Source organism: Neofelis nebulosa, chromosome 9, assembly GCF_028018385.1.
Source record: "Neofelis nebulosa isolate mNeoNeb1 chromosome 9, mNeoNeb1.pri, whole genome shotgun sequence".
NCBI lineage: Eukaryota > Metazoa > Chordata > Mammalia > Carnivora > Felidae > Neofelis > Neofelis nebulosa.
The window spans coordinates 114,871,359-114,898,517 of NC_080790.1; the positions used below are offsets into that span (position 1 = coordinate 114,871,359).

Here is a 27,159-nt window from a genome sequence, read left to right on the forward strand (position 1 = left end):
GAAGTAGAGGGGAGGAGGAAGAAGAGGAGAGGAGGAAGACGAGAAGGCGGGAGCCTCCCGCACAGGGTCCTCCCCACTCCGCACCCCACCCCCTCCGCCGCCCGGAAGTCGCTCCCCGCCTCCTGCTCTACCAACATGGCCGCGAAGTCGGATGGAGCGGCGGCCGCGGCCGGCCCGGGGCCGGAGGGGGCGGCTGGAGGAGCCCGGGGTGGTGCAGGCGGGCGCGGGGAGGCGGCGGCGGCGGTGGCCGGGGGCCCTGGAGTGACCGGGGCGGGGGGCTCGGGGCCGCGCTACGAGCTGCGAGACTGCTGCTGGGTGCTGTGCGCGTTGCTCGTGTTCTTCTCCGACGGCGCCACGGACCTGTGGCTGGCGGCCTCCTACTACCTGCAGGGTCAGCGCACCTACTTTGGCCTCACGTTGCTATTCGTGCTCCTGCCCTCGCTGGTGGTGCAGCTGCTCAGCTTCCGCTGGTTCGTATACGACTACTCGGAGCCCGCGGGAGCCCCGGGACCCGCCGTCAGCACCAAGGACAGCGGCACCGGCGGGCCCTCCATCAGCACCAAGGACAGCGCCGCCGCCTTCCGGACCAAAGAAGGCAGCCCCCAGCTGGGTCCCGGGCCCGCGCCCTCCTCGGCCAGCGCCTACCGCCGCCGCTGCTGCCGCCTCTGCGTCTGGCTGCTGCAGACCCTCGTCCACCTCCTGCAGCTCGGCCAGGTCTGGAGGTAGGAGAAGCGCAGGTGGAGGGAGCTGAGCCCAAGGAGTGGGGGTGGCAAGGGGGCTCCCTGCCGCCCCAGCCCTGTTCTGACCTCTTCAGGTCCCCCTTGCGTCCTGACCTCCGCCCCGCCCCACCCTATTGCAGTTCTGATTTCTTCTCTGCCAGCTTCTCTTGCCCTCTACCCTCAAACACTGACCAACCTCAGTGCCATCCTCTCTGATCTGGCTATTGAGGGAGGAGGGGATGGGGCAAGAAGAGAGAAAAAGTGATCCTCAGGGGTGTGAATAAGGAGGGCCAGGGGCTGAAGGGTTATGAGAGGGAAGCTTGGAACAGGGCCCCAGGGCTCCCTCCAGCCTTGACCCACTCCTCTCTGCCTGAGTGCCAAGCCTCAGGTTAGGAAAGATCTCAGAAGTCCTTCCTTGCTCTCAAAGATTCTCAGTTTGGAATTGCAGTCCATTCCCAACCTCCCAGGAGAAACAATCTGAGGCAGCTAAATGAATATCCCGCCCAAACTTTTTGGACTTCTGGTTAAGGGTGTGCTGGACCCTGCTGAGAAGCTGTCTTCTGTTTTCTAGGACTTCCCCAGTTGTCTCCCCTATCCCGACAGGGCCAAGGGGATTTAAGATCTTGAATCTGAGATTAAATGGCCACTAGCTGACCTTTAATCCCAGGACAGTAAAACAAAACTGAGGCTTTGTACAAGCAGCCCACTTCCAGGCTGTCTGCTGAGCTGAGCTAATTGGAGACAGGGGTAATTCTGAACCTGGGGCTCCCCTTGAATCAGAATCGCTCTGATAGCGTAGGCTCTACTGTGCACTGACAGAATAAACTTGCCCACTTTATGGTCTTAGATGGACCTCCCTCCAAGCCTCTGTTTCCTCACCTGTGAAATGAGGGAGAATTCCTACTTATCTCATCTCATTGGTCTACCATCCCATTTTATTACCTGTTGGGATGGTAGGGTGAGAGAAAGTCTGTGTGAAGGCCTTGCAGACTGTAACATATTTTAGGGATGTAATAGATTGTCATGATCACAGATGTAGGGAAATCAAGGAAAAAGTCAAAGTCACTGTAGAGACGTAAGGGGTGATTACTGCTGTTGTTATATTTATTCTGCTACTTGTTAACACGTTCTGCCTAACTCAGAAGATTCAGTGCTGGGCTGAGGGTTGGAAACAGGACTCCCAGGGTTTGTCCCAGCTGCTCACTTGCTGTGTCACCCTTGTGTTGCTGAGTCTCTCTCTGCCTTGGTTTCCCCATCCACGCCTTGCTGAGATGGTGTGTATTTTTCATTTAGCTTGCCCTGGGGGAAAAGGGAGGTGGAGCTCTAGCCACACAAGGTGGTGTTATTATTATTAGCTTGACACATAAAAATATTCATGTCTACATCCAGGAACTAATCTGCATTTATCATTCTGTGCCCGAGTGGACAGATGGTGATAGATATTTTTAGATTCTGAAATGGCAACTTCCTATTCTTGGTAGCCAAAGCTTCATCCCCCTTTCCCTTTAGCCTAAAATGGGCCAGCTGCCCCTCAACTCACTGGCTACCTCAAACCCCCTCCTCCCCTTGTTTAGAATCTACTTACAAGAAACAAATACTTCTTTCTTGAACATAAACTGAGATTCCCTCAAACAGGGCAAAAAATGACCATGGGGTAGGGGTGGGGGTCTCAGGGAGAGTACCTAGAGATGGCTGAGGGTCCATTGAGCTCCATGGCTTCTCAGATAAAAGGGTTAACTATTTCCACTCTCCCTCATATGTAAAGCGAGGGGCTTGGGATGAGATGATTCTCCAGGGATGACAAACTAATGTCCCCAGGTTTGAATATGGCATACAAACGTGTTTTGTTTGGCTTGTACAGTATTTCAAAAACCAAGAGTTCTAGCTTTTCTTGGGGAAAAAAAAAAAAAGGAATCCAGCAGTATCAGGCCTATAGCCATGTATACAGGGTATATGTCTCCTGGTTGTCCAGCTCCATTCCCTTTGGTCACATCTGGACGATTTCACTTAGGCATTAGAGGCATGAGAGCCCTAATTTACAGTTCGGTAACAATTATTTTATTAAGCACTCACTTTGTGCCAAGCCCGTTGGTTGCCTTTTTATCCGTTTCATCTCTTATATCCCTCCTAATAATCCTGTGATGTGGTGGTATTATTCCTACTTACCAGCTGAGGGAGTGGAGGCTCAGAAAGGGGGCATCCTTGCCCAAGGTCACACAGCTAAGCTGTAGTAGAGCTGGGACTCAGGACTCTCTGCCTTCAAAGCCTAAGTTCAATTTATCCATCCTGCAGTTCTGCCACGAAAGTGTCCCCCAAGCTCAAAGAATTATGAGTCTGAGATTCCAAGATTCCAGGAGATAGAAAGTCAGGGCTTCTGCTGCACTGAGATAAGAATGTGAAAGGAGGGGGAGGGAGTTGAACTATGTGGGTGAGGATGGGGAGACAGCGTGTATCGTGGGAAGAGTGCTGGACTTAGGGTGAGGAGATTAGGAAACCCACGTCTTCATCAGGGTTTGTAACTAGCTTCCTAGGTGACCTTGGGTGAGACTCTTCCCACCTCTGGGCCTCAATTTCCCTGTATGTGGAATGAGAACATTAGATCTGATGACCTTAAGAATCTTCCCTTTCTGGAATTTTGACTCTGGGACTAGTTACCAGAGCTAAAGCCTCTGGGCCCCTGTCCCAAAAGCTCTGGATTCTAAAATGGCTAAGTGTCTGGCTAAATGGAGGAAAACCCAGACAAGATAGAGAGAAGCCACTGGGGCTGGCATTCCTAGAAATTAAGCAACGTTGGCATATGTTTGCTTACCACGTGAAATGTTCCCACAATGAACATGCTCACTGTTCAGCAGGCCTTGGTGCAGATGTTCTGAGTGGTAGAACTTGGTGTAATGAGGAAGAGCCCTACAGGATCAAAGCTGGGAGGCTGGCCAGTCCACCTTCTGATCTCACACCCTCAATTCTGAATAAAATAATTTGAATTATAAAAATATCTTTCAACTCCTCAAGCTTATACAATGCTGAATCAAAAGTCTGAATACTTTAAGGAGCCAGGTAACACAGACCTGTATCGGTGCATGGCTTCAATTGATAAGGCTGGATTCTGTTTCCAAACAACCCTGTGAAAATGGGTGTTACTATTATTTTAAACCCAAGATGGGGCTCTGAGGAGGAAGACGAGGGGAAGGAATTCATGGACACTGCACACGCACCATGACCCAATAGACTCCATATGAGGTGCTCCACGCACAGGATCTCGGTCTACCCTGAAAGCCCCCCACTGGTGGCAATTGATATACCCAATCAGACAAGAAAGTAGGGCTCAGATGAAGTCAAATAACACATCCAAGGTCACCCACTGAGGAAGTAGGGGGAGCTGAGGTGTCAACCCAGCTGTGTCCAACAACTCCCAAGCCTAAGTCTTATCTCTGGCACCACATAGTGGCTGCATTGGAGGATCCCAGAGCAATGGCCCACATAAAGACAGATTGATCCCTTAGAAAATCAAATCCAGATCCTTTGGCGGGACATGAAGCTGGCTGTGAGCTGGACAGCAACCTGTGTTTTCATCCCTCCTGGCCTCCTCAACGCCAACCCTCTGAGCTGTTAAGCCACTCGGGGTTGTTAAGCCAATTAAAGTCCTAACCCTGTCTTCCCTGACCCTGTGGGCAGCAGAGCGGTAGACCATGAATCCTGCTTTCCCTAATCTTGAACTCACTGGGCCCAAGCTTTGCCCAGATAAGCATAGTTTGCTAAGCCAATTAGTGAGAGATGATCTGGCATAGATTCCTCTGAGGCTGTCAGGATCTGGGGACCCCAAAATGGGGAGGGAGAGGAGGGGGGCAGGCAGGCCTTTAGAGGGAAGGCCTTCCCTCTAATACTCTCTCTATGTCTAGGCCCCAGCACTGCTCCCTCTGCCTCCTCACAAACCCCGCACTCAAGAGAAGTTCTGAAATGAATGAGTAACCTACTGGGTGCGAAAGTCAGTCTCTGGGTCTTCTCTCTGGGAAGTTATATTCTTGGCTTAATGGTTAAGAGTACTGACTTTGGATTCAAATGTCCTCACTTCAAATCCTGACCCGTCTACTTGCTATATGTGATTGTGACAAGCTATATAATCTCTCTGTGCCTGAGTTTCATCCTTCATAATCTAAGGACCACCTCTTGGGTTCTTTCTAGGTTTAATATGACAACACATACCAAGGATTTAGCAGAGGGCTGGCCCCATTGTTAAGTATTCAGAACCATTGGAGGTGATTAGTGCCATCAGCCTGGGCTTTGTTTCCTGTGGACGGAGATCTGTTCACTTCACACTTAACCAGGGAGGGGCAGGAGGGCAAGAGGGCCTCAAAGGTACCTGTGCACTCAATCTATAGTCATTCATTCCACAATATTGCAGAGCACCTGCTGTATACATGCTAGGAATAGAGTGGTGAATAAGACAAAGTCCCTGTTCTCATAGAGCTCAACAGTCTAATGGGAGAAACCGATAAGCAAGCAAAATAAAATATGGTATACATTTTAAACAGAATATAAAATGTAATGAGTCAAATAGTAAGTGCTATGGAAAAAGTGAAACAGTGCAGGGGGCTACAAAGTCCCAGGGAGGAGCGTTTGGCTCTTTGAGATAAGATGATCAGGGAAGGCCCCTGCAAGGAGGTGGTTTGTGGGCAGAGGGCAGAATGAGGTGAAGGTGAGCTGTGTGGAGGCCTTGGGAAGGATGTCCAGGGCAAAGGGAAAAAGAAGAGCCAGGAGAAGTCCTGTGTGGCTGAAGCAGAGAGTCGTGGGACCGTAGGAGATGATGGTGGACAGGTCGGCAGGGGCGAGATCACACAGGGCTTCGAAGGCCACAGGAGGACTTGGTCTTTCATTCTGCGTGAAGCGGGAGCCCCAGAGGATTTGAGCAGAAGAGGAATAGGGTCTTGACTTAAGTTTCACAATGTGTACTCTGGCTACTGGGAAATAGACTGGAGGGTGGCCAGGGTAAGCCTGGAGACTGGTGAGGATTCTGCTCCATGATCCAGGTGAGGGGAGACGAAGGATGGGCCAGGCTAGTGGGGGGGGGGTCTGTTTCAGGCCGAGTGGACAGGGTATCTTTCCCTCTTTTGTCAGTTTCCCCACTGGGGCCAGAATGTTAATGGTTAAGAATTCGACTCTGGAATCAGCCATATCCTATGTTGGCCACTTTCTGTGATTTGGGGCAAACAGCATAACTGGTCTATGCCTTGATTTTCTCATCTGCAAAATGGATATTCTAATAACAGTACCTATCATAGGTGGCTTGAGGGAGTAGTTAAGTAATGTATACGTAGTGTTTAGCACAGTGCCAGAAACACAGGAAGTGTGCAATTCTTCTTAGCCATTCCTATTTATATTATTATTTATAAAGCCGGCCAGAGAGCAGATTCCATAATGGTTTCCAAACCGTTTCACTCCCTTCTCACTATCATTTCAACTGAAATCTCTGAGGTTCTCTTTTCTGATTATTTTGGTTACCTACCTAGGATTTGTTTTGACAGGACCCCTGCTGAAACGGGTTTACAACCCCCCTGAACTCAATGACTGTCCACAAGGTTCCTCCCTGCTCTGACTCTGCAGGGTTGTTCCAGCCCAGCCTCGCCACCTACCTCCCGGGAGACCCCTCTCCAGGAGGCGCCCCACCCCCCCACCCCCTTCTCCCAGCCCATCCGCCTGCAACAGGCCATTAGAGCTGCTCCTAACAGACACAGCGGCGGCAGTTGGGCCCAGCGTCCCCTGTTTGATCTATAAAGACCACACAGGAGAAGCCCTGTGGGGAGGATGGAGGGCTGCCAGGAAATGGCTTTGAACCCCTGCAGCTGGGGCGAAGGCCCCTAGGGAGGAGAAGGAAGATGGGTTGGGATCTACTCTGGCCTTTCCATTCACCACGCAGCCTTTGTTAGGGTCTTGAAATTCCTCCCCTGGGAAATCCTATCAGCCTCCAGTTCCCTCCACCCCACCCATCCCCCTCCGGCTGCCTCCACCTGCAGCAGGAAGGATAGTTGAATGCTCAGATCTGACCTTGCCACCACTCCAGTCTAGATGCTTTAGTGGGGCATTAGGGCCCTTGACCTCTTGCCCTTTCCCCTCCTCACTGTTCTGTACACCGCGCCCCCCTCCCCCGCCCCCAAAGCAAGCCACACGCTTTTTATCTTCATGTCCCTGAGCAGCTGCCTGTAGTCCTTCTGGCAACACTCTGTCCCGTTCTCCTCCCAGTGAAATTCTGCACATCCTTTAAGGTGGGCTCCAATGGTGCCCTTTCTGAGAAGCTTTCCCTGAACAAACCCGTTCTGCCCTCAACCCTTCAGACCCCACCTCCCACTCTCTCACTCAGGCAAGTTGTTGTTTTTAATCTAAAGTGGAATTTGTTTCGTTGTTTTGTCTGTCTATAAAGGAACTATATACTCTTGTTTAAACCTCAGGCAGCATAGAAAAGGTATAAGGAAGACTCCCCTCCCCTCATTATCTTGGGGGGCAGAGAGGTGGGGTTACGAAAGATTTCCGCTTACTAAGTGGCTATTTCTTGTATTGCTTAAAGATTTTCTTTGGTTTTAATTAACCAAGAAATACATGTACACATTCACCTGTTTTTATACTTTTATTTAAAATTTTTAAATGTTTACTTATTTTTGAGAGAGAGAGAGCGGGGGAGAGGCAGAGAGAGACACACACAGAGAGAGAATCCGAAGCAGGCTCCAGGCTCCGAGCTGTCAGCACAGAGACTGATGCAGGGCTCGAACTCATGAGCCTCGAGATCATGACTTGAGTTGAAATCAGACCCTTAACTGACTCAGCCACCCAGGCACCCCTGAAAATTATAGTTACCTTATAGAAACTTCAATCAGATCATTCCACTTCACTACAATTCTGTCAAGTAGGGAGAGTGGTGATAAAGCGTAAGGACTGAGGAGCTCAAACTCTGGTTCTGCCATGTGTGAGCTAATGGGCCTTGGGCAAGACATTTAACCTCTCTGTTTCCTCATCTGTGAAATAGGATAATAATGTCCCATGGCTAGACAAGTAGCCATTGTGAAGGCTTATTGCTAATATATGGAACATGCTTTGCCCAGGACTCAGCATACCATTAAGTGCTCAATTAGTGTTGGCGTTATTGGCCCATATTACAGATGTGGAAATTGAGGCACAAAGAGGTAACAGCGTCCCAGTTAGTAAAGAGCAAAGCCACGGTTTAAAGTGATGCAGTCAGGCTCCCAAGTCTGCTAGTGAAGTGTATTCCTACAACACAACCAATCAAGGTTTGCTTTGGGAAGAGGGGGAAAAAATCAGAAAGATATTTTTAAGTTTTTATTTGAATATAAAGTACCTACTGTTAACATTCTGGGTTCTTCCTCTCAGACTTTCCCTCCAGGCACAATTACTCATTCCTCTGCAGCCTCACAGTCCTGATTATATTCTGTTGTGATCACCTGCCCACCTAGCTGGTTTTCCTACCAGATTACAAGCCTCTGAGGAGGTGAGGCCTTGCTCTTTCTTTCCTCCGTCCCCCATGGTGACTGGCCCAGAGCAGACCCTCAATTGCTGTGGGTGACCTTGCACCTGGCCAGCTTTGGCAAGGTCCCTAGCAGTTACTAGAACATGAGTCTGTTGAAGTAGGCTTTGTATCTGTGGCCGATGTGGGGGGCGCTAAGGCAGTGTGGGACCCCAGTATGGTTGTGGGCACAGTTGGGGTCTGCTAGCTTCCACACTATATCTGCAGGCTTCCACACTGTCAGTGGACAAATGCAGGCTAAGGGCAATGCATTTCTACTTGTATAAGATGTGGTAGGAACAGCCCTGGGGCTAGGTTCCCAGAAGGATACAGGAATGCTGGCATGGCTGACTTCGGAGATGGATCCAGTAGGTCCTGAGTAAATGTTTGTGCGAGCTAAATGGATTCTTTGAAACAAGAACCTTGAGCAAGGCACTTCACTCCCTAGAGTTCAGTGACCCCCATCTGTAAGTCCAGTTAGGGGCTCAAGAACACTGGCTGAATTCCCCAGGACTCGGACGAGAGGGCAGAGTAGCTGAGAGCTTGGAGTGCTGGTGGGCTTAGGGCTCCATGACTTCCTACTAGTGTGACCCCGGGCGAGTTGCTTCACCAGCCAGAACTCTAGTCTCATCTGTGAGGTGGGGATGGTGATAACACCCACTTCTTTAATTTTTTTGTAATGTTTATTTATTTTTGAGAGAGAGACACACACAGAGTGTGAGCAGGAGAGGGGCAGAGAGAGGGTGACGCGGAATCTGAAGCAGGCTCCAGGCTCTGAGCTGCCAGCACAGAGCCCAACACGGGGCTCGAACTCATGAACTGCGACATCATGACCTGAGCTGAAATGGGACGCTTAACCGACTGAGCCACCCAGGCGCCCCTAATAGCATCCACCTCTTAAGGTTCTTGTAAAGATGTCCTGAGATAATATAAATGCACAGAACTTTCACATTCTATATGCTCGGGAAATACTTACTGCGATCACTATTATTATTGGCCCAGGTAGCAGCCATCCCACTTACTTAGTCACAAGATGGGGGTAAAGGAGGGGCATCGGGAGTCCTAATGCGTGCTAACCCTCATCCACAGACAATCTTTCAAGGAAAGAGACTTTTCCTGTGGCGCCAGAGATAGTGTGAGGACAGATAACAACCCAAGGTCCAAGGGAGGTAGAATCTGTCTGAACAGGAGCAAGAACACCCTGACAATCAAGCTGTCCAGGAACTGAGTGGGCTGTTCCTGAGGGTGTGAATTCCCCATCACCACACAAGTGCAGACAAGAGTGACTGACTTTGGCAGGGAAGCTGCAGCTGGGCCTCCTGCTCTGTTTGGAGGGTAAATTAGATCTCTGTAAAGCCCCTTATGGTTTTAAGACTGTGCAGATCGAACTTGGGGGCTTCGTGAGGCTTAACTGCCAGATCACAGGTTGCAAATCGGTGGCCCATGGGCAAATCCAGCCTGAGGATGTGTTTGTTTGGCCCACACAGTATTTTCTCCCTACTGCTTGATGAAACTGTTGATTATGGAAAAAAAATTTAAAAAAAAAAATTTTTTTTTAACATTTATTTATTTTTGAGACAGAGAGAGACAGAGCATGAACGGGGGAGGGGCAGAGAGAGAGGGAGACACAGAATCGGAAGCAGGCTCCAGGCTCTGAGCCATCAGCCCAGAGCCTGACGCGGGGCTCGAACTCACGGACCGCGAGATAGTGACCTGAGCCAAAGTCAGACGCTCAACCGACTGAGCCACCCAGGCGCCCCCAAAAAATTTTTAAATATACAAAAGTAGAGGGAACAGGATAATGACCCCCCCACGTGCCACCACCCTGCTTCAACACTTAACTCATGGCCAACCTTGCTTCATCTAGGCCAGCAGCATCCAATAGAACTTTCTGCTGTGATGGAAATACTCTATATCGGCACTGTTCAATACAGTAGCCCCTAGCCATGCCTGACTATTGAGCATTTGAAGTGTGCTGGGTGTGACTGAGAAGCGGAATTTTAAATTTTATTTAACTTTAATTAATTTAAATTTCAATAACCATATGCGGCTAGGGTTGGACACTCAGATGTTAGAGAACATAGGTCTAGACCCCACCCTGTCTCCTTCGCCTCCATGTTATTTTGAGGCAAATCTCAGACATCATATCACCACATCCACAAGTATTTCAGGACATCTCTAAAAAGACGGACTTTTTAAAAGTATGACTAAAATACCTAATACTGTTATCACACCTTTAAAAAGGAATAATAATTTCTTAAAAATTCATATGGTATTTTATTTTATTTATTTATTTTTTTCAACGTTTATTTATTTTTGGGACAGAGAGAGACAGAGCATGAACGGGGGAGGGACAGAGAGAGAGGGAGACACAGAATCGGAAACAGGTTCCAGGCTCTGAGCCATCAGCCCAGAGCCTGACGCGGGGCTCGAACTCACAGACCGTGAGATCGTGACCTGGCTGAAGTCGGACGCTTAACCGACTGCGCCACCCAGGCGCCCCTCATATGGTATTTTAAAAAATTAGTTGCCAACATCTCCAAGTTGGAATATTTTTTTTTTGCATGAATATCCTAATTTCCATCTATTCTTGAAAAATTGCAATTCCATCCATACTGGGCTCACAGTCTCCCAGGGTAGCAGTCAGCTAGAGCTGTTCTGCTCTCTAGGCAAGGTACCCATCTATCCTTCCCCAGAGTCCCCCATAGTATCAGCTTGGTCTCTCTATAAGTTAGTGTCCCCCAGGCCAGGGACAGAAAGAAATGGTGCTTCCTCCCTGCCTGGGCCTCCAAGTACCTTCAGATGCCACCAGGCGACTGGACCCTAACCCCTGTGCCCCAGTGGCTCATGCCTTCCCAAATAGGGATGACTCTGCCCCAAGATATCAGGAAAAGAGAGAAATGGAGGGGAGGGGGCGGGCAAAGTGCCCTGGGCTAGAGTACAGGGTCCTGAGTTTTAGTCTCTGTTCTGCACGCATTTCACAGATGGGGAAAGTAAGGCTCAGACAGCGGAGGAGATCTGGCTGCACGCACACAGTAAAGGACAAACCAGGTGGGAAACCTCGTCCCAAATGCTTTGCTGGAGAGTGGCTGCCTACTTCCTGCTGAGTGAAAAGATGAGCCGATAGCAGTGGGTGGGAGGGGAGAGGGTCTCAGCTTTTCAGCCAGAGCCTAAAATTAGTGGCAGGGAAGTGTTTGGCCTTAGCCCAGCAAAAAAAAAAAAAAAAAAAGAGAGAGAGAGAGAGAGAGAGAGAGAGAGAGAGAGAGAGAGAGGTGCTGTGACTCTGTAGAGGGCTGCTAAGGAGGAGGGAAACAGCCCAGCTCTCAGCACCACACGAACGGGAGCCAAACGTGTAAAATCACATTCTTTTCTGACATTTATGACTCATTTGGCTGCCAACCCCAGGAAGGTCCCATTTTGCATCCTTACAGGAGCGCTCAGCATTGAGGGGTAGGCAGATGGGGAGGGAGCCTCAGGGCCGTTCCAGAGCTTCCTGAGCCCCACCGCAGGTAAGGTGGCTGTTTAAGGGGGCCCCACTGTTTCCCAGAGAACCCAGAGACTGTAGCTGGGTCTGCAGGGCCTGACTCAGCCTGATCTGTGCCCTGATTTTGAGATGAGATGCAACTCTGATGCTTCTGGCTATTGACCTTGGGCCAGTCACTTTCGCAAGTGCCTGCTACTTGCATCTGGAGTCCGTGCCCTTCTGTGGGGACCACACTCAACTCTCACCTGTAACTGGTCTCCCACCTTCCACCCTTGCCTCTCTCCCTTCTGCTCCCCACAGAGTGTTCCCTCTAAAATGCAGAAGTGCTGGCTAGCCCTACCCTTGCTCCCTTGTTTTAAACCTCTCCATGGCTCCATCACTCTTAAGATAAAGACCAAATGCTTCGCCATGGCTCACCTCATCTCACACTTTGTCGCCTCCTTCTCTGAGCTCCAGCCCCTCGGATCACTCACTGCTTCCTTGTAACTCGGGATCTTTGCCCATGTTGTTCCTCTGCCAGAAATTCCCTTTGTTCCCTCCTTCACCTGGTTAATTCCTGTGCCTGCTTCAGACGATGGCTCAGCAGCCACCCCCTTCTGAAGCCATCTCTGACTGCCACACCTTTACAAGCAGGGCCAGGCCCGATCTTTCTGTCCTAGAGCACAGAATCTTGTTTGGAGCATGTCTGGTACCCATGGAATGTTTGTCGTTACAAGTTTACATGATGATTTATTTATTTATTTATTTATTTTTTAATTTTTTTTTCAACGTTTTTTATTTATTTTTGGGACAGAGAGAGACAGAGCATGAACGGGGGAGGGGCAGAGAGAGAGGGAGACACAGAATCGGAAACAGGCTCCAGGCTCCAGCTGTCAGCACAGAGCCCGACGCGGGGCTCGAACTCACGGACCGCGAGATCGTGACCTGGCTGAAGTCGGCCGCTTAACCGACTGCGCCACCCAGGCGCCCCTACATGATGATTTAAATAACGTCCAGGTCTCCTACGAGGCAATACCTGACATGGGCTGGGTCTGTCTTGCTCACTATCGTGTCCACCAACACTTTAGCACAGTTTCTGGCACTGCGTAGGTATTCACAAATGCAGGGTGAGTAAATGTCAAACAAACCTCCTCTTTTCTGGGACTCCATTTCCGCATCTGGAAAATGGGAATCATGCCCATGAAATCTCATGGGTCTGCAATGAGGATTTTAGCAAAGTACATTCAGAAGGCCTCTCGATGAGCGGGGGTTGTTTCTAAGACCCCCAAAGAAGACCCTGCCTTATGCATTTTCCCCAAAGGGACTTCTCTGACCTTCTGCCTCCTGGGAATAGGTCCTGCCAGCCTAGGAATAGGTCTCAGGAATAGGTCCCAGACACGAAACTGGAAACCACAAGGCTTCCTCTTCCTGCTGAGGCGTCCCGAGTCAGGCAACTCCTAAAACCTCCCATAGGTCAAGTGCCCAGAACTGGGCTGGGAATTTTATGCTTATCACCACTTTCTGATTTCATAGCTACTCTATAAAATGGGCATTGAGCTGAGGGGTTCAGAGAGGGAAGCAACTTGTCCAAGGCTACACAGACCGTAAATGATAGATCCAGAATCTGAACCTGGGTCTCCCTGACTCCCAAGCTTGGGTTCTTTCTCTCTGCACTTGACCGCCTTTACTTGGGGAACTTATTAAGTAGATTTTATAAAGTACATTCACAGGGGGCCTGGCTGGCTCAATTGGTAAAGTGTGTGATTCTTGGTATCAGGGTCATGAGTTCGAGCCCCACATTGGGCATGGAGCCTACTTTAAAAAATTATATAACAATTTCATAATTAATATAAATATAATAATATAATACAATAATTATATTTAATTATATATAATATATAATGTAATAATTATATAATATATTCATATAACACACGAATATATAATATAATTATAATTATATATATTATATATATAACATATACGAATATATAATATAGTTATAATTAATTATATATAATATATATAACATATATTATATATATAACATATGTGAATATATAATATAATTAATTATATATTATATATTCGTATATGTTATATGAATATATTATATAATTATTACATTATATATTATATATAACTATATACATAAAGTACATAAGACATAAGGTACATTTACACATTCACTCTTTCAAGAAACAAACATATATTGAACATTAACTCTCTGCCAGGCAATAGGGACATAGCCAAAAACAGGACAACCATGGTCCCCACCATCAGAGAGAGACAGGCAGCGAATATGTAAGCAAGAAATTTGACCATTTCAAATTGTGATATGTGTCATTAAGAAAAGAAATCAGGGGCGCCTGGATGGCTCAGTGGATAAGCGTCTGACTCCTGGTCATGATCTCAGGGTTCACGAGACCGAGCCCCGTGCTGTCAGAGCAGAGCCCACTTGGGATTTTCTCTCTCCCTCTTTCTCTGCCCCTCCCCGACTAGTGTTCTCTCTCTCTCTCTCTCTCTCTCTCTCTCTCTCTCTCTCTCTCAAAATAAATAAATAAACTTAAAAAAAAGAAAACAGTGACAGGACAGAAAGTGGCCAAGGGGTGGGTAGAAATGCTCTGGAAGTGGGGTGAGGGGGATCTGGGGAGTTGACACTGAGGGAGGTGACACTGAGCTCTGGAAAGACTGAGAATGAAGCCCCTGTCCAGGCAGAGGTCCTGAGGCTGGAATGGGCTTGGGGTATTCAGGAAGCAGCTGGAGAGGCATGAGAGGGGAAGGTGGAGGCAGATGAGCTCTCCAAGGTGGACAAACCTGGATCACACGAGGCCTTGAAGGTCATGGTGAGGATTTTATTCTAAGATAGTAGGGTGTGGCACGACCTGATCAGGATTTCACAGGACCCTTCCGGCAGCTGTGTTAAAAATAAGCTCAGAGGGCAGAGAAGGAAGGAAGGAAGGAAGGAAGGAAGGAAGGAAGGAAGGAAGGAAGGAAGGAAGGAAGGAAGGAAAGAAAGAAAGAAAGAAAGAAAGAAAGAAAGAAAGAAAGAAAGAAAGAAAGAAAGAAAGAAAGAAAGAAAGAAAGAAAGAAAGAAAGAAAAGACCTCAGCTACCGCTTGGCGTTCAGGGGCCTGCACTAGAATGGTGCCCCCTGGTGGAAGGAAGTGGTTGGGTTCAAGACACTGCTGTTGGGCCCTAACGTTACCAGAACTGGATGGGTGGGCTGTGAGCCTGATGACTACCCCCTGTGGTAGGCAAGAATCTGGTTACTAGGGCCCATTTTTCAGTGGAGACTGAGGTCCCCAGAGGGGTTAGACTTTCCCAGAAAGTCCAGTGAAGGACTGAGCCTGAGTCCTCTGACTCCAATTACCAGTGTCCTACCTCCTCCTGTTTGCTCTGAACACTTGTCATTCAGTCAAGGCTTGTAGGTCCATCCCTGTCTAACACGGGTCTTCCCTGGCAGCCATACTGCACAGCCTCCAGGGAACCGAATCACCTCCGAGGCAGGGGCCCATGGAGAGCCAAGTCGGAGTCCTAGGTCTGGCACTAACTTGCTGTGTGACTTATACAAGCCCCACTCCCTTTCTGGGTCTCCGTTTCTTCATCTGTAAAACGTGCATAATAATAGCACCCACCTCAAAGATCTGCCGTGAGGAACGGACAGTCTGTATAACAAGGCTTTGCGTGCAGTTGGCGCTCAATAAATGTGAGCTATTATCGTTATTATTAACACCTGCACGCTGTCCCCCTACACACCTACAGAACAGTCACGGGCTCCGCTCGGGTGGGTTCCTGCTCCTTCCCATCAGCTCCACCGGCTCACCTTCCAGAATCTGCAGGCCTGGCCCGTGTGGGAGACCAGAGAGCCAGCCATGTGGGGGGGTGGTTCCTGGATGGAGCCCGAGTGGGGGAGCCGCTGGAAGCTGCTGTGTTTTTGGCCCGGAGCCGTGAGGGGGAGTGGAAAGGGGCGAGAACACACACTCAGAAACACCGAGACCGACAGATGGAGGAGCTGAGGACGTGAGAGACGCAGACAGACAGAAAGAGACCCAGAGTCGGGAGAGGAGGAGCAGGCAGGGGAGGACGGCAGGAACACTGGCAGTCATGCCGAGCCACGAGCTGAGCAACAGACCACCAGATGGACCAGGCAGCCGAGAGACTGAAAGACAGACAGACAGAACAAAAGGCAGACCCAGGATCCTAGAAACAGACAGACAGACAGAAAGGCAGGTGCAGTATCCAAAGGGACAGACAAGCCATCCTGACTTCTAATGGACACACAGACAGATGTTCCCAGCCTCTAAGAGCAGACAGATAGGCTGACCCAGGACCCTAAGGTCAGTCTGACTAACAGAGGAGCATAGTATGTGAGAGGCAGCGTGGCCTGTAGTCTAAGGGACAGACAGGTGGGTTGACCCAGGGTCCCAGGGTGAGACTCACTAACAGATTGACTGACTGACAGTAACTGAAGAAAAGATAAATAAATAGGCTAACCCCGCAGTCAAGGGATGGACACGACAACAGGCTGATCTGAGTCACAGACAGAGACAAGGCCCCGGACCTGATCTGAGGGCAGACAAAAGGATGGGTCCAAGCTGGCCATCTGCATGGAGACTGAGGCCCAGGCCAGAAATCCTGGCCACCACGAGAGACTCCCGGTGATACAAGAACAAAAAACAGGAGAGAGACAAAGTGACCCAGACACGGGGCCCGGGAGCCTCCTGGCTTCTCAGGGACATGAGATCCCTTCATCCTTCCTCCTCCCTTCTGCCCATTGAGGAGAAGCTCCCAGGTCTGGGGGACACTGGGAGGTTCCTGGGTCACAATGGCAACCAGACCCAGGAAGCAGGGAATGAGCTCCATCCACTTCTTGATCCTGCTGCCTGCTCTCAGAGGCAATGGGGTCTAGAACAGATAGCTTTTTGCATATCTGAGCAAGCGATTTCATTGCCTACCTGCTGGCTTCTCTCTTCTCTAGGGTGGGGTGGGTTCCCCCCACCCAGCCCCACTCTCAGCGATACACACTTACCTGCTCTGCCAATTCCTCCCAGACAGGCTTCTTCTTCTCTGAGCACAAAATGGGCAGTCAGCAAATTAATCCAAAAGAGACCTCTGAGCACCCGTTTCCACACTGTAAAATGGGTGACGGTAAACCTGTTAGGTTCCGGTTCACACCGGTCTCGGCAGTTTAAGTCAGTGTTGTGTGGGGCCCAACCGCGCTAAGAAATATCAGGGAAGCCTTCTTGGAGGAGGAAGGACAGGAATGAGTCGGTGAGGACAGGAGTTGCCCACAAGGTGTTCTGGCAATAAGAAAACTCAGGTGAAGGAGCCCCAGGGCCTCTGAGGTCAGCAGAAAGATGCACGCGAACACTCTCTCACCTTTATTCATTCGACAAATATTTATTGAGCACCTACTACCGGTACTAATGCTGAGGAGACAGTGGTGCCCAAGACAGAGTCCCTACCGTCAGAGAGCCCAGTGGTAAAACAGAACGTAAATGTGTCAAGTAATAAACAAGATTGTTTGATAGGCTATAGTAAGATCAGACAGGGCAATGTGAGTGATGAGACTGGGGTGGGGAGGGCAGAGGGCCCACAGGGGATGGCCGACCTGGGAGGCCTCTCTGACAAAGTGACACGGGAGCCGGTGAGGACCCAGGACCCAGCCACGGAAGGGTCTGGAGACGGATGTTCCAGTCAAAGCAAATAGTAAGTGCAAAGGTCCTGAGTCAGGAACAAGTTCGGCCGGGTTTGAGGAACCTCCAGGGCATCTGGAATGCTGGCTTGAGACAAGGAGAGAAAGAGGCCGGGCCAGATGGTTTAGGGCCCACGAGCCAAGGGAAAACCATTGGACTTTATTCTAAGTGTGATGGGAGGCCCTTGGGAGGTTTTGAGACGGGGAATGATGTGATCTGACTGGTTTTTAAAGTATTCCAACAGTTGCCACGTGGAGAGTGGACTACAGGGGGCAGGAGAAGTCAGGGAACCCACCGAGAAGGTAAAAGATGATGGTGGCCTGGACCAGGGTGGTGGCAGTGGAAAGGATGGGTGGACCGGGGATGCCTTTTGTTGAGACCAGATGCACCCCCAGACCCCACCCCCAGGTTGGATTCCTTTCCCTGAGATGGGGTGTCCTTTTCTGTGGGTGGTGTTGGTCCCGTTTGTGGTGAAAATCAACTTCTTCCAACTTCCCTTCAAATAGGGTGGAGCAGGGTGGGCTTCCCAGAAGAGGTTTCAGGAGAGGCTGCTTGGTGATCGGGGGAGGAGCCAGAGGCCCCCACCTAACATGTGCTCCCTCTCTCTGTGCACACCCACCCCTTTTAGTGTAGAAATTATTTTCAAACCCATCACCTCATTCAATGTTCACAACCAAGACGGAAATGAGGCTCAGAGAGGCAAAGAGACTGCCCAAGGCCACACTGCATCCAGATCAGGGCTGGGAGACAAACGCACAAGCCCAGCATTTTGCCACCTTGCCTTTCTGATCCCCACCCCAGGGGCTGTGACACAGGCAGGATGGTGAGTGCTGGCCCCTTCTTAAAGAAGGTAAAACTGAGGCGCAGGGAAATTAGGTGGCATGTCCTGGGCAGGGCTGTTTTAAAACCTTGGTGGGCCCCACATCTATCAAGCATATTAAAATGCAGCTACATCAAACACCAAATTTAAATTATATATAACCAGATAAGAGCCAAATTGCAGGCAACTGGCTGATATCATGTTCTGTTTTGCAGACATTTAATTAAACATTTATTAATTTTGATTCTGCAGTTTTTCCCTGTGTTTTAGAGCCAATTTTTTTTTTTCCAGGCCTCCAACGTTTTCCTAGGCTCATGAAAATCTCACAGGCCCTTGGCGGCGAGTGTTTAGTGATGGCTGAAAGGAACAGCCACGCTTTGGGGTCCTGTTGCCAAAAGGGGCAGAGTGAAGTACCCATGTCCACTCATCCCCAGAATCCAGCAGGGTCTTTCCACACTCCCTGCCCAACACCACGTTTTTGGGAATCAGAGGCCTCCTTCCTTCCCCTCTCCCTTCCTTGCTCGGCCCACAGTAGCCCTGGGCTGGGTGAGCCCTTTGTCTGCAGTTATCTGGGACGAGGGGCCTTGGGAGCTGTAAGGGGAGGGGGCAGGAGGGGGCGGGGAGGTGGGAGGCAGCCTGTCAGGTGGTGAGGGATGCTGGCTGGGCGAGGGCCTCCCTCATGCTGACCCGGGCCAGGAAACAGATGGTCCTCCAGCCTGAGAGAAACTTCCAGGGTGTCGCCCTCCCCCAACTCCCCAGGCCCCTTCATGTTGGACCAGCTGGTCTCTCCTCTCTGTTCAAAGCCAGAGCCACAGGAATAGGGAAGGGAATAGGTCTGGGAGAAGATGGAGGCTGGGGAAGGTGGTCTGTGCTCTGGGCTCCCCAGAAGCTCTGGAGGCCATCTTGGTCTCTCCCATAGCCCCCATCCCCCACACCTAGCCATCTCTCCTCTGCTCTCTGCCCCTCCTCTGTGCCCTGCCTTTGCTCAGCCTGTCATCTCAGGCCTGGACCAAACCCCAGCCTCTCCTGGCTTTCCTCCAAGCCAGCCTCCAGAGCGAGCTTTCTAAGCCAGCAAACCGATCACATCACCCTGACTGTGGGATAGAATTCAGATTTAAAATAAAATATGAACCTTTCAGTCTAGAATTTGATGCCCTTCACAATTTGAGTTCCCTTCCGGCCCCAGCAAACCACTGGCCGTTCCCCTAAAAGGCTATGCCCTCTCATGCCTCTATGCTTTTGCCTCGGCCGTTTCTTCTGCCCGGAATGCCTTTCTGCCTCCTGTGTGCCTTCAAATCCTACCCATGCTTTAAAACTGAGATGAAATGTTTCTTCTTTGGGAAGTCTTCCCTGATCTCCTCTCTGCCCAAGCTAAAGTTACCCATCTCTTCTCTGGGCTCCCAAGCATCTTAGAGCATCTATTTCAGATCTTATCTTATCTGTGTCTCTTGGGCACAGGGCCTGACACATAACAAGCGATCAAAATATACTTGGTAAGTGAATGAATGATTCTGGCTGAAGGGATCCTTAAGTGGTGGGGAAGGCAGGGGCCCAGAGGATGGAAGGCATAGGGAAACAAATTTCTGCTCATCAGAAGAAACACAATCCAGTCCTGAAGGTGCTCAGAAGGCAAGGGCCCTGCCTTAAGAGGTAGGGACTCCGCATCCTGGGGAGCGTGTAAGCAGAAGGTGTAAACACACGGGGCTGGGAATTGCCGAAGGAGTTCTAGCATTGGATGGGGGAGTTAGACTGAGGGCCTTTGCATTTGTTCAGTCTGCTTCTGAGGGACCAGCCCTCTTCCCCTTCCCAGCTGCTGGTCCTACACTGTGTCATGTTGAAGGTATGTCTACACCATTGATTGGTGCTGGGAAGACCCAGGGATGGGGAGGAGAGCCTTGAATGGGATGTTTCTGGCCACATTTTGGGGAAGGAGGTTTGAGTCCCAGAACATTAGCTCTAAAAGGATCTCCAGAGTCATCAAGCCCATCCTTCTTGTTGGTAGATAGGGAAACTGAGGTCCAGGGAGGGCCACACCATTCCTATAACTGGGATACTCATTTTGGGAAACTCTGGGTATCAGCTGATACCAAATTCCAGGGGGTACTGTGATTCTCCTCGTGGGCTGGCAACACACAGTTGAATACAGTTGGTCCCCAGGTTCCCAAACAACATGTTAAAAATGCCAGCACTTCACATCTGGGAGGAGACCCCCAAATATCTGGTTCCTCAATTTCAGATTCAAGTGATAAGATCACTGAATCTGTGTTGGGATTTTCTCCCCTGATTTCTGGAGAGATAACTTCTAGAAGAGCACTCTCTGATTTCAGCAAAGGGTGTGCCTGCCCCATGAATCAGAGAATTGAGGGGCTTGGGGGTCAGGGTCTATGGCTGCAATAACCCAGGGCAGAGCTTCTAGGCAAAGAACAAGGGCAGAGAAGGAAAAGCACATCCAGAGATCTGGATGGCAGGCCCCTCCCTTCTCATCCTACACGGGCACTGCACTTCATAGGTGCAGAGTATATTCTCATCCATTTCATTCTCACAGCCACTTTGGGAGGGATTCACTAGGGCTCAGAGAGGGTCTGGCTCAAGATCACACGGTAAATGAGAAGCAAAGTCAGAACTTGCACTCAGGACTTCAGGATCCTGCCCATACCCCCTACTGGGTTACCAGAGTTCCATTTAATTAAACAAACTTCCAACACAAAAACAAACAAAACCTTGCAATTATGCATGCATTCATTCTTTGAGCCAACACAGATTGAGCACCTACTGTGTGCTAAGAACTGAGGGTACAGCAGTTAGCAAGCTGACCTAGTGATCCTCATAGAGTTCTCAGCCTAGGGGAGATGGGCGCATAACCTGGCAGTTACAACCCACTGTGGGTTAGACAGAAGCCCAGGAGAGGTCCCTACCCCTGGTAGAAAGTGGTTAGCAGACGCTTCCTGGAAAAGGTCATGTTTAAGGGCTTCCCCTTGGAAGAAAAACAGGAGTTGCCAGGTTTGGGGCTGGAGTGGGGTTGGAGGACCCGGATGGGTGTTCCAGGCAGAGGGAACAGCAGGTGCAAAAGCCCAGCAGTGAGGGAGAACATGGAGAGTTGGGGTCTGTGACCTGCACAGGGCAGTTGGAGCCATGACATTTGTTGGGAGAAATAGCTCAAGAAGGAAGCAGCAAAGTCTCGTGCCAGGGGATCTATGAGCAGCTTCCCTGTGCCCTGTGGGGAAAAACTGGCCACTTAGAGGTGGAGTTGGGCAACAGGCCCGGAAGCTGGGGGTTGGCACCAGAGAGTGTTCCTGAGAGAACCAGGCTGCTTGGGTTTGAATCCCGGTTCCACTGCTTCCTAGCTGTGTGACCTTGGACAAGTGGCATACCTCTCCGGGCCTCAAGTTTCCTCATGCGTAAAATGAGGGCAATCACGAGGCTATTAGAACCTCAGTGCACTGTGAACTGTCAGGAATCCTGCAAAGAAAGCGGGCCCCGGGAGCAGAAATGAAGGTGAGAAGGCTGAGTCAAGGGCTTACTTTGTGCCAAGCGCTTTAAGCTAATGAGCGCGCATTCGGGGTCCCCCGACGACAGCCTGGGGAGGCGATCCTTCCGATATGTCCAGGCCACGGACCGAGGAAACAGGTTGGGCTGGGCGCTACTTTACAGAGGGCACACCGCGCGCTTGCGCCGGGCGCTGGCCTCGCGGCCCGGGGAGGGCGGGGGCGGGGGGCGAGTTGGGAGCCGAGACCCGGAAGAGTGCGCGCGGGGCGGTGAGGGGGGGGGGGGCGGGTGTTGGCCTGAGCACGGCGTCCCTCCCGCAGGTACCTGCGCGCCATGTACCTGGGGCTGCAGAGCCGCTGGCGCGGGGAGCGGCTGCGGCGCCACTTCTACTGGCGGATGCTGTTCGAGAGCGCCGACGTGAGCATGCTGCGCCTGCTGGAGACCTTTCTGCGCAGCGCGCCGCAGCTGGTGCTGCAGCTCAGCCTCCTGGTGCACCGCGGCGGCGAGCCGGACCTGCTGCCCGGTGAGCCCCGCCCCGCCCCCGCCCCCGCCCCCGCCGCCGGGGCTCGTTCATCCTGCGTAGTCTGCTTGCCCCCCCTTCCTAGCACCCCCACTCCTGCCCACCCTCAGGGGTTTGGAGGCCCCGCCCCTGCTACTCTCACCACCCACCAGGCCTCTGGAGACCCCCCATGTCCCTTCCACCGGCCCGCTTACCCTCCGTGTTGGGAGAGGCCTGGCTCCACCTCCTCGCCTCTCCTTGGCACCCCTGGGTGCTGCCCGCTCTCGCCCTCCTCCCCTTCCTCCTTGCCAGAGCAGAGCAGACCCCATTTCTGCTAAGTCCAGAGAGGCCCTTGACCCCATCACCACACCTCGGGCCCTTTCTGGAGTTTCCCCGCTCTTCATTCCCGGACGTGTCCTGATCCCAGATTGCATCTCTTGGGGACCCCCCTGACTCACAGACCTGCTCAGTCACCCTCAGTCTCCAGAGAGTCTCTTTACTTACCCCTTTACTGGCCTTCACTCCCTGGGGACCCCTCCCAGGCTTACCTGGTCCCCAGGTGCTCACCACCAACCTTGCCCCTTCCCTAACTCTCACAGACCAGACCAACCTTCCTTGTCAGACAAAAACCACATCCGGGCAGCACCCCCCGTGCTCCTCCCATCCGGACACTGTCCATCCCACTTTCAATGACCTAAAAGATTCTATCACCACCCTCAGGCCCCTGGGAGCCCCTTGCCTAGGATACTGTCCCCCAATCGAAACTTCCCACCGCAGATTTCTTCCCGTGCCCTCAGCTGTGCTTAGCTTGGACACCCCTCGACATACCCCAGCTTCACCCTGGTGGCCTATAGCTACTAATAGTCCCCTCCTGGCTCCTTCATGACCTAATTGTGACCCCCCCCCCCAACTCTTCACTTCCCTTTTCACTCCCAGAATCCTGGACCCTAGTTTCCCACCCTTCCACCAAGACTCCTGAATCCTGATATCCCTATTCTAGAGACCTGGCCCTGACCTTTATGGAGACCAAAGTCACCTACCTTCCCTCCCCCTTTATGCTCCCACTCCTCCAGAAGTACCCAGCCCCATCCGCTCTACCTGCCCCCATCACTGCTCTTGAAGGCCACCCACCCAGACCCTCCCCACAGCCCTCCTGATTTATAGACCCTTCCCCTCACACTTCCTCGGAACCCAGCTCCTGACCCAGAACCCTCCTCCCTCTCCCCAGACCCCAACCCGGACCCACCCCTAACCCAGCCCGCCCTGCCCTCACCCTGTCTCTGCAGCCCTGTCCACCTCCGCCTCGCTCGTGTCCCTGGCCTGGACGCTGGCCTCCTACCAGAAGGTGCTGCGGGACTCACGGGACGACAAGCGGCCACTGTCCTACAAGGGCGCTGTGGCCCAGGTGCTGTGGCACCTGTTCACCATCGCCGCTCGCAGTCTGGCCTTCGCGCTCTTTGCCAGCGTCTACAAGCTCTACTTCGGCATCTTTATCGTGGCCCACTGGTGCGTCATGACCTTCTGGGTCATCCAGGGCGAGACGGACTTCTGCATGTCCAAGTGGGAGGAGATCATCTACAACATGGTGGTGGGCATCATCTACATCTTCTGCTGGTTCAACGTCAAGGAGGGCCGCAGCCGCCGCCGCATGACCCTCTACTACTGCATCGTCCTGCTTGAGAACGCTGCGCTCACTGGCTTCTGGTACTCCAGCCGCAACTTCTCCACCGACTTCCACTCGCTCATCCTGGTCTGCGTGGTGGCCTCCAGCTTCGCGCTGGGCATATTCTTCATGTGTGTCTACTACTGCCTCCTGCACCCCAACGGGCCCATGCTGGGTCCCCAGATGCCTGGCTGCATCTGCCCTGAGGCCCCAGGACCCTGTGGCCCACCGGCCGACGCTGTCACAAGCCCCCCAAGGTCCCTGCCGAGGACTACAGGCACTGAGCGGGATGGGGCCTCCGCGGGGGGCGAGCGTGCAGGGACCCCCACGCCACCTGTCTTCCAGGTGCGGCCTGGCTTGCCTCCCACACCAGTGGCCCGTACCTTGCGGACAGAGGGGCCTGTCATTCGGATCGACCTGCCCCGTAAGAAGTACCCTGCATGGGATGCTCATTTTATTGACCGCCGGCTCCGGAAGACTATTCTGGCGCTGGAGTATTCGTCTCCTGCCACGCCCCGGTTGCAGTACCGGAGCGTGGGGACCTCCCAGGAGTTGCTGGAGTATGAGACCACGGTATAAGCCACAGTCTCCCCCACGAAGAGGGACAGGCTTGGCCGACCCCACATCGACCACAGTGTTGAGCCTGGAATTTCAGGGCCACCCAGCTACAGGGGTGTGGATCTGTTGGTCCAAGTGTAGAGTGGCCCACCATGGGTTCTTTCTGGGGAGGGGGCAGCCTTGTGGAGGCCCCAGCCCTAGGCCTGTTTGCAGCCCTGTGGCCCATCTCCTAAACTCCCCTGAACCGGGGCCCAGGGAATCAACTGGTGCTACACTCCTCATTAGCTGCCCCGCTTCCAAGGAGGCCTCCGTGCCACGTCGGGTGCCAGAGGCACCACACCCTCTCCCCTGCCTGGAGTCACCCACATGTCGCTCCTGGTGGACCTGCCAGAGAAAGGGCACCGTCTGGGGTCCGTGACCTAGGTCCTGTGCTCCTCAGGGGATGTTGGGGGTGGGCTACTTCTCTGGAGAGAGGGGATCTCTGAGCAGGACGGAGGAGGCCGTGGAAGATGTGAGGGAAGGTTGAACGTCTGGTGGACAAGGCTGGTGTAGCTCCTGTGGGGTCTGAGGTCCGGAGCCTGGACAAAAGGGGGCTTAAAAGAGGGAGCTGGGGGTGGGGGCTGACAGGAAGAAGAACCCTGAGACAACTGAAGGGGTCCAAGCCAGCAGAAGCATGAAGGGATAGCAGGTTGGGGGGAGGGGAACCCTCAATGCACAGCATAGAGAATGTTTCCAAGGTGAACTCGTCAGGAGACACCCTTTGTTATGGGCTCTGTTATGGATGAGGTTCCAGAAACCTCAGGTGAAACGTTTCAAGGAGCCATTGTTTGTTCTAGATGAGTATCTAGAACGTTTCTTCTAGATAAAAGTCTTGAATACAACAGATACTCTGTCTGGTGAGGTCCTAGCACACTTAGCAGGGGAATTGTTCTAGAGAGACATTCTTAATTCTGGATTAAGTTTTCAAGCACTTAGCTGATAAAATGTCCTAAGGAGTCATTCTGATCTGGATTCTGTGATGAGGGTGATGGCACTGGAGCCCTGCTACTCTGCTCTGGGGGATTCTGGCTCCTGCCAAGGTGGTGGGGGAGGGGGCTCTAGAATCCCATGTGAGTGGAATATTCTAGGAACGGGTACTCTAGTTCTAGATCTCTGGGATTTATAGGAGTTCTATGCCCCATCCACCTTGGTCCACAGCCATCTTCCCCAGAGGAATTTGTCCTCACAACCCTTGAGACATTTCAACTGCCAACTGGTTTCCAGCTGGAAAAAAATTAGCTCTGGGGACATGACATAAATCTTGGCTCTCAGCCGCCCTGCAGATGTAGCTCCTTGGGATGTCAGTTTTCCAGCTGACTTGTTTTGCCTCAGATCTGACAACTCCCTAGGACCTGCAGTCCATTCCTGCATATCCTGGGTGCCCATGGGACCACTTGCCCGTGGCCCCTCCTCTCTAGCTGGGGCAGCCAGTCCTGGATAGGGTGGGGGAGTGTGGGAGCAGAGAAGTAGGCAGTTCTGTGGGCTGAGGGGACGGAGCCTCTAAGCAGAGCTTGGAACCCCCGCTACCATGTCCCCACTCCCCCATGCCAGCTAAGGTGTGTTCAATACACGGGCACAGCAGGCGATATTAAGGACAGATGCAGACCTGGGCTGGGGGTGAGGAGGTGCATGAGAATCCTAGACTATGCAAATTAGAGAGGCACTTTGCCCTCTCTGGTTCAGCCTCTCTCGGCTTATAAATGGGAGACTGAGGCCCAGAGTGGCAGCTTAGCCCCACAGGTCCCAGACTCCTGCTGTCCCTTCAGATAGTGATTAGTGAGGGTGAATTTGCTGAGGATATAAGGAAAGGACCACGTTCAACGTGCAGGGTGACCCCAAAGGCAGAGAGGGCAGGACTGCCCACATACACATATACACAAGCACACACCACACCTGTGACGCAAGTCCCCTCACCCCCTGGCACACAGGTGGCTGCATAGACATCCACACAGGCCCAGATGGTGAGTGCATCCCTCCCGCCAACACACAAAGAATGCTTTTCCTACTTGAAGAAAGTACTTCCATGATCCCTAAGAAGCTTCAGGAACCAGGCCTGAAGGGGATGGGGAGGGGGGCGGGGTCCAGGGCTGACCCAGACCCCCTCTGGTGGGTTCATCCGTTGGGGAGGCAGACACAGGTCTGGCCGACCGCTTGCCCAGGGCTGACTGTTTGTTTCACTTAAACTCGCCCCTGTTTGCAACAGCTCTGCAAGGCAGCTGTTATCAACCCATCTTACAAAGGAGTAAAGAGGCTCAGGGAAGTGACGTGAGGGTCAGCCTTGGCAAGTTATTTTACTCCCCAGTGTACTACAGTGCTCCGTCTGGCTGCCCCATGATCCAGCACCCTAGAAGGAAAAGTTAAAAATGCGCTCCCGGGAGCTGGAAATTCTTACAGATCCAGAAGCCACCAGAGAACCAGGGAATAGGAATGAGCTGGCAGCGCTAAGAGGCAGCGTGAGGGTCTCAGGGAAACCAGGGCCACGTTTTTGGACCTTACTCCCTCCCCACCCCTACATCTCTCTCCCACGAAACCTGCCTTCAGAGCCTCTGCCTGCAAGGACAACCCAGCACTGGAAATGCCACAGTCAAAGGGCCCTCGGAGCCGCCTTCTCCTGCTTCTCACCCTCAGGAAAGAGCTTAGTCTCTTAAGGACCACCCCCCACCCCCCATATATCCAGAAGCTCAGGACCCCATCGCTTCCTGTCCTG

At 51.9% G+C, this 27,159-nt stretch overlaps 1 protein-coding gene across 1 annotated transcript; it reads left to right on the forward strand.

The window, feature by feature from the left end:
• The first annotated feature begins 112 nt into the window (after positions 1–112).
• On the forward strand, positions 113–24,556 carry XKR7 (XK related 7). Its single transcript, XM_058685218.1, has 3 exons — positions 113–722; positions 22,014–22,216; positions 23,479–24,556. The coding sequence occupies exons 1-3, from the start codon at positions 136–138 to the stop codon at positions 24,432–24,434; spliced, it is 1,746 nt and encodes a 581-aa protein (XP_058541201.1). The 5' UTR covers positions 113–135; the 3' UTR covers positions 24,435–24,556.
• Positions 24,557–27,159: the final 2,603 nt, after the last annotated feature.